At 41.8% G+C, this 7,687-nt stretch overlaps 1 protein-coding gene across 1 annotated transcript in view; it reads left to right on the top strand.

The window, feature by feature from the left end:
• The window catches only part of LOC121389842 (carbohydrate sulfotransferase 15-like), a 10,527-nt gene extending 3,756 nt beyond the window's left edge, over nt 1-6,771 (top strand). Inside the window, exons 4-7 of the mRNA XM_041521490.1 lie at nt 184-340; nt 2,947-3,103; nt 4,209-4,356; nt 6,599-6,771. Of these exons, the coding sequence (XP_041377424.1) occupies nt 184-340; nt 2,947-3,103; nt 4,209-4,356; nt 6,599-6,771 (635 nt within the window). The remainder of the gene's footprint in view (nt 1-183; nt 341-2,946; nt 3,104-4,208; nt 4,357-6,598) is intronic.
• The last annotated feature ends 916 nt before the right edge of the window (nt 6,772-7,687 follow it).

Genomic DNA, 7,687 nt, shown 5'->3' with positions numbered 1-7,687 from the left:
CAAGTGGAAGGCCATCAAACCCCGTCTATCCTTTTCCGTTTGTATACTGATTGACCTATAGCGGCCTCGGTAGCGCAGTGGTTAAGCCATCGGACTACAGGCTGGTAGGTAGAGGGTTCGCAGGCCAGTTGTGTCGAAACAACCTTATGTTAGATCCAAAATATTTCTTTCCTTTACTTTCAGGCGATGGAACTCCGTCGACAATTTGGCAGCACGAGTATTGGCGCCTTATTCCTGGAAACGAGTGTTGCAGTGAACCAAGACTAGTCACTGCTCAGTACATCAAACACGTGTACCCAGGGTCAAAGTTCATAGTGTTACTCAGAGATCCCACGGAGCGGTGAGGAGAGAAGGGGTTTCTTAAATTGTTTAACGATACCTCATATTTTAGAAAGAGAGAGAGGGTGAGTGAAAGAGAGAGAGGGTGAGTGAAAGAGAGAGAGAGAGAGAGAGAGAGAGAGAGAGAGAGTGAGAGAGAGAGGGGGAGAGAGAGAGAGAGAGAGAGAGAGAGGGGGGGGAGGGGAGGGGAGAGGGGGGACAGGGGGGGACAGAGAGGAGGAGAGAAAAAAGAGCGAGAGAGGAGAGATGGAGGGAGAGAGAGAAAAGAGATACAGGGAAATGGAGAGAGAAAGGGGAGAGAAGAAGAGGGGAGAGGTAGGAAAAGGGGGAGGGGGGTAGAGAGGAGGAGGAAAGAGAGAAAGACAGAGAGAGACAGAGAGAGAGTTGAAAGGAGGAGAGAGATGGACTGGGGAGAGAGAAGAGGGACAGAGGGAAAGGGAGGAGTGGCAGAGAGAGAGGAGACAGAGATGGAGGGAGAGAGATAAGAAACAAAGTGAAAGGGGGAGAGAGAGTGAGTGAGAGAGACGGGAGAGAGGAAAAAAACGGGGGAAGAGGAAGAGGTGAAGACAAACAGAAAGAGAGGGGGGGGGTGGCAGAGAGACACACAGAGAGATAGAGAGAAGACCAACATTGAGGAGAGAGGAGCGAGAGAGACGAGAGAGAGAGATGAGAGAGAGAGAGAGAAGAGAGAGAGGGAGAGAGAGAAGAGAGAGAGAGAGAGAGAAGAAGATGAGGAGATTCGAGAGAGAGAGAGAGGAGAGAGAGGGAAAGGGAGAGGGGGCAGAGAGAGAGGGGGGAGGCAGAGAGAAGGGAGAGAAAGCACGAGAGAGGAGACAGAGATGGAGGGAGAGAGATAAGAAACAAAGTGAAAGGGGAGAGAGGGTGAGTGAGAGAGAAGGGGAGAGAAAAAACGGGGGAAGAGGTGAGAGACAAACAGAAAGAGAGTGGGGTGGCAGAGACACACAGAGAGATAGAGAGACAGACCAACATTGAGAGAGAGAGAGAGAGAGAGAGAGAGAGAGAGAGAGAGAGAGGGGGGGGGGGGGTGATAGAAACGACTAACATAATGGCTGAATAGATGTTGACGACACATCAGAAAAATAACAATGCCTGTTATGTCGAGCAATCTATTTTTATTTCACAAGGGGCGAGATCGATCCCCGTCGGTGGGCCCATCGGGCTATTTCTCGTTCCGGCCAGTGCACCACGACTGGTATATCAAAGGCCGTGGTATGTACTGCCCTGTCTGTCGGATGGTGCATATAAAAGATCCCTTGCTGCTAATCCAAAAGAGTAGCCCGTGAAGTGGCGACAGCGGGTTTCCTCTCTCAATATCTGTGTGGTCCTTCACCATATGTCCGACGCCATATAACCGTAAATAAAATGTGTTGAGTGCGTCGTTAAATAAAACATTTCCTTTCCTTGTTTCACAAACACTTTTCCCAAATTATTTGAATTTTCAAGACGATTCCACAAGACTTAGTTTCACACTATTTCTACTTATTTTAAGACTTATTTTACTTATTTCTCTTCTTTTCACATTCATTAAGATCTGACTGTGTTAGACTACTTATTATCTGCACATTTACATATTGATTTCAAACTATTTCTACTTATTTCCAAATTCATTTTAGACTACGTTTTCTTCAGAATATCTTTTTCAAGCAATTGATACTTATTTTTAGATTGATTTAGACTATGTTTTATTGTTGAATTGAGTTGATTCTAGACTATTTCTACTTACTACTCATTTTTAGATTTCGTATTGATTTCAGATATTTTTATACGCCCGTATAAGACGGGTCATATTATGATGTGGCGTTTTCGAACCGTCCGTCCGTAAACTTTTCATTTGCGAAGGATATGTTTCTTATGAATTCACATATGATCATCAATGGCAGTGTAAGACTGTGGTGTGTCGCGTACCATAACTAGGTCACTGCGACCTACTTTTCACGCATTACATATTAAAGGAAATCCTATTCTGAGCATATATTGGGATAACGGTGTGTTGCATACCATAACTAGATCACTGCGACCTTCTTTTGAAGGGTGTATCATGTATCTCATCGGTACTGTTGTTACCTTTTTTCAAGTTGATTTCTAACTATATTTACTTAACTTTCAGACTGATTTCAGACTATTTGTACTTACTTTCAAACTGATTTCTAACTATATTTACTTACATTCAGACTGATTTCAGACTATTTTTACTTCTTTCAAACTGATTTCAGACTATATTTTGCTTACTTTCAAACTGATTTCTAATTATATTTATTTACATTCAGAGTGATTTCACACTACTTGTACTTACTTTCAAACTGATTTCTAATTATATTTATTTACATTCAGACTGATTTCAGACTACTTGTACTTACTTTCAAACTGATTTCTAACTATATTTACTTACATTCAGACTGATTTCAGACTATTTTTTACTTCTTTCAGACTGATTTCAGTCTATTTTTTACTTACTTTCAAATTGATTTCTAACTATATTTATTTACATTCAGTGATTTCAGACTATTTTTTACTTTTTTCAGATTTCTTTCAGACTATTTTTACTTACTTTCAAACTGATTTCTAACTATTTTTACTTACTTTCAGACTGATTTCAGACTATTTTTGCTTCCGTCATCCCGTGTCATTACAAACCTTTGAACTGGAAGTGGAACGAGTTGTAAAAATGTATGAAACTTGCTTCGGGCAACGATCTGAGAGATCTTGTTTCTATGACATCACATTTGCGAGAGAGTCCAATCTGGTATAATATCTTCACGTATTGCACATTGTATTTGTTATGCCCTGATATGCACTGTGTGTATTAAACTCTAATGTACCACCAACATCATCACACCCACCACTCTCGATCTTTCTCTTTTCTCTTTGTCTCTCGTTCTCTCTCTCTCTCTCTCTCTCTCTCTCTCTCTCTCTCTCTCTCTCTCTCTCTCTCTCTCTCTCTCTCTCTCTCTCTCTCTCTCTCTCTCTCTCTCTCAATCTCTCACAATGTATCTCTCTCACTCCCACATCCTCTCTCTCTCTCTCTCTCCTCTCTCTCTCTCTCTCTCTCTCTCTCTCTCTCTCTCTCTCTCTCTCTCTCTCTCTCTCTCTCTCTCTCTCTCTCTCGCGCTCTCTCTCTGTCTCTGTCTGTCTGTCTGTGTGTCTCTCATTCTCCCTCCCTCCCTCTCTCCCCTCCCCCTCTCTCTCTCTCTCTCTCTCTCTCTCTCTCTCTCTCTCTCTCTCTCTCTCTCTCTCTCTCTCTCTCTCTCTCTCTCTCTCTCTCTCTCTCTCTAAATGCAAAATGCAGCAGGTTTCCTTTAAAGACCCCATGCCAGAATTACTAAATGTCTGAGATAAAATACCCGATGACTAACAAATCAAATGTGCTCTAGTGGTGTTGTTAAACTAAATAAATATAGAAAATAGGGCAGTTTTGTTTTCCACCTTGGATTAGGCCTTTAGCGATCCACAGTTGACTTTCATTTGTACATATTTTCGTCCTTCTATTCATTCAATTACGGTTCAAGAACGCTGTGTCCTGGGCAAACACTTCATTTACTTGGGCTGTCTGTTTAGACCCGCCTGTCAGTGGCTAATTACAGAGAAGTCAGCATGGGCGTATGGGGACTCTTTGATTTAGGGGGGCTGGAGGGGTTGATTTGCCCGAAATTTTACCCAGATAAAATTTTCCCGAATTTTTCCCACCCGGGGGGTTCTAGTCAGTATAGTGGCCTTACACCTACCCAATAAGTCGTTACCAATCGCTCTAGGTGGGAGCCGATACCGGGATTCAAACCCAGTACCTACTAGACTTAGTCCGATGGCTTAACCACTACACCACCGAAGCCGGTTTTTGCTCTGTTTTTCAGATTCATCTAATGTGTGGCCTGTACTACATTGCCATCAACGATTGGCTGAAAGTTTTTCCACGGGAGCAGTTCTTGTTTATTCCATTCCAAGACTACGCTCGCCATCTTGGAAGAGAGCTAAAACGCGTATACAGTTTTCTTGGTTTAGGTTGGTATTTCTTCGCTAGAACGGGTATACAATGTTCTTGGTTTAGGTTTGTATTAATTTTCTTCTTTCCTTCCTTTCTTCTAAAAGACGAAATGATATTGATTGATATATATATATATATATATATATATATATATAGATAGATAGATAGATAGATAGATAGATAGATAGATAGATAGATAGATATAGATATAGATATATACTCTGTCAAAAAAGAAACGCATAGGTGATAGGGAAAGAAGAAAAGTGTTTGATTTTACAAACTATCGGTTTTTGTACAATATTGCTGAATGACCATGTTTGTTAATGTTCCTGGAATCAGAAAGCATGCCCAAATGCACCCTAAAACAAATTTAACGCACGTTGTGGCACGTTGTGCAACAATTGCAGGAAATCGGTCTGAAATGGTCATATTTTGGCGAATGCACGTGAAATTCGGGGAAAAGATTGGGGTAGTGATTCTTCGCCGTCACATGCTTCCCATTTTGGATCGACAGAGAAAACTATTTCAGCAGGACAATGCCAGGCCGCATACGGCACGTGTAACAAGGGATTTCCTACAGAATGAGAACATTAATGTGCTGCCATGGCCATCAAGATCGCCAGATCTCAACCCCATTGAACATTTATGGGACGAACTGGACAGACGTGTACGCCAGCTGCTGTTGCTGGCCACACAAGGTACTGATTTCAGCGCCCTCGTGCGACGCTGTTAGGCGACGAAAACGCCTCCACTGCCGTTAGTCCATAGAAAGAACATTGTCATATATCCATGTCAAATGTAACTGTGATACGATCATAAATAACGAAATTATGCCACTTTGTATTAAAGAGATAATTCCATGAATATTTCGCCTATGCGTTTCTTTTTTGACAGAGTATATATATATTATATATATATATATATATATATATATATATATATATATATATATATATATATATGTATGTATGTATGTATGTATGTATGTATGTGTGTGTGTGTGTGTGTGTGTGTGTGTGTGTGTGTGTGTGTGTGTGTGTGTGTGTGTGTGTGTGTGTGTGTGTGTGTGTGTGTGTGTGTGTGTAATGTGTGTGTAATGTGCAGTTGTCCCCTGCCACCACTCCTCACCCACCCACCCCCGCTGTCTCGTACTCTTAATTATGAGACACTGTATGTTATGATGCAAATCATTTATCAACAATGTTTTGGTCCATTCCAACCTCAAGCTCGAAGACGCTCATTTTCTGAGAGGCGTGGTATCACGTTGCCGATAAAAGTGTGGGGTTGTTCTTAGCGATGACAATCCATATACAATCGATTTGCGGTCCAAAGATTTTTTTTTTTTTAATCACGTCAAACAGGAGCACGTGAACCCGAAATGTGCATAAGGACAAGTTGTGCGCATAAACCGAGAATAGCACGTGCAATTGAATATCGAAGGAAATGGTTGTAACGATCTTTTTTGGTTTAAAGGTTCATGAGTATATTTCAAGTAAATGCTTCTTTATATATTTATTTAATGAACAGGTACTTTTTTTCCGCGAGTGAATAACTGCCAAACCCACCCCGCACTCGTTTCCAGAGGTGGATCCAACTGGGGACTAGGGGACCCCATCCTCCTTAAACATATTTAATTGCTCCCTGGTGGGTTTTGGGGGGGGGGGGTTGTTTTCTTCTTCTTCTTTTTTCCCCCATTGTTTTACTTAGTACCCCAAACGTGTTTCAAGCACAAAGCTACTTGACACAGTAGTATTAGATAAAATAAAATTGTATACATGTTTTGCCGAAATGAAAAGCAATTTTATCACAACAAACACTGTCATATTTATTACCAATGGCAGGACTTGTGATATTAACTGCTCTATCAAACGTATGGTGCACCTCGAACTTTGTTATTTGGTTTAGTACTTAGTAACTACCTTTAAACAAAACAAAATAAATAGGTGCATATCTTATGTTGTTCAGTATACACATTAACCGGCCTCGGTGGTGTCGTGGTTAAGCCATCAGACATAAGGCTGGTAGGTACAGGGTTCGCAGCCCGGTACCGGCTCCCACTCAGAGCGAGTTTTAACGACTCAATGGGTAGTGCCCACTACACCGTCTGTTCTCTCACTAATAACTAACAAGTAACCCACTGTCCTGCACAGACAGCCCAGATAGCTGAGGTGTGTGCCCGGGACAGCGTGCTTGAACCTTAGTTGGATATAAGCACGAAAATAAGTTGAAATGAAATGAAAGTATACACGTTTGTTTCAGATCCGCTTCCCGATGATGTGATGCAGAGAATAGTGAACAGAACAACATCGAACAAAGGAACGGATAAACCAAAACTTGCAGCCAAGACGATCGAGATCCTTAAGAAATTCTATCGACCCTTTAACGTGAAGTTGGCGTCACTTCTGGCAGACGATCGCTTTCTTTGGTTTTGAAGAAAAATGTTGCGAGTTTTCCATCTAATTCTAGGTTCAGACTACCAACTGCCAGCACAAAGTTGACCAACTTTCTGTTGTCACAATTTGTACGTCTGCCATTTGCTAGTCTGAACGCTCTTACAAGTCGATTCTCGTCGTATAACCCATAATGCCAGGAACGCACAGCACGATTATTATCGGTTGTCGGGACTAGTCGGCTCTTGGCTGACAGGTACGACCTGTCGAACCTTGTCGTAAAGATAGCTTTCAGCTGTCGGTTGTCGTTTCAGTGTTGGTGTCTTCAAAGTCGCTTGTGTTAATCGGAAGAAAAAGGTTCTGAGAACAATAAAGTGGTAATGTCTTCACACCCTGCAATAGATATCACCCTTCTTATCTAATCAGAAAACCGTGTGTGGTTGTTGTTTTTTGTTGTTGTTTTTGTTTTGTTTTGGGTTTTTTTTGGGGGGAGGGGTGTTTTTTTGTGTTGTTTTTTTGGGGGGGGTCATTTCTACATTCTATCATTTATATTCAACTTATTTTCGTGCTTATATTCAATTAAGGTTGAAGCACGATGTCCTGGGCACACACATCCGCTATCTGGGCTGTCTGTCCAGGACAGCGAGTTAGTTGTTAGTGGTTAATGAGAGAGAACAGGGTGTAATGGCCTTACACCTCCCCACTGAGCCCTTAAGAACTCGCTCTGGGTTGGAGCCGGTACCGGGCTGTGAACCCTGTACCTATCAGCCTATATTCCGATGGCTTAACCACTGCGCCTCCGAGGCCGGTTAAATTCTATCAACATGGCCAAGAGGGGAAAGCCATGTTTGTAGAGCTTTTGGAAGAGGCCTATATACATGTGTAATTAAAACAGGAATAGATGCAAGCCTATTTGTAAATATTAATCGACTGTATTCTACAATAAATACTTTGGGGG

The sequence above is a fragment of the Gigantopelta aegis genome, chromosome 15 (assembly GCF_016097555.1).
Source record: "Gigantopelta aegis isolate Gae_Host chromosome 15, Gae_host_genome, whole genome shotgun sequence".
Classification (NCBI taxonomy): Eukaryota; Metazoa; Mollusca; class Gastropoda; order Neomphalida; family Peltospiridae; genus Gigantopelta; species Gigantopelta aegis.
Note: the sequence above shows the minus strand (reverse complement) of the source record. Positions and strands in the feature narration are given on the sequence as shown.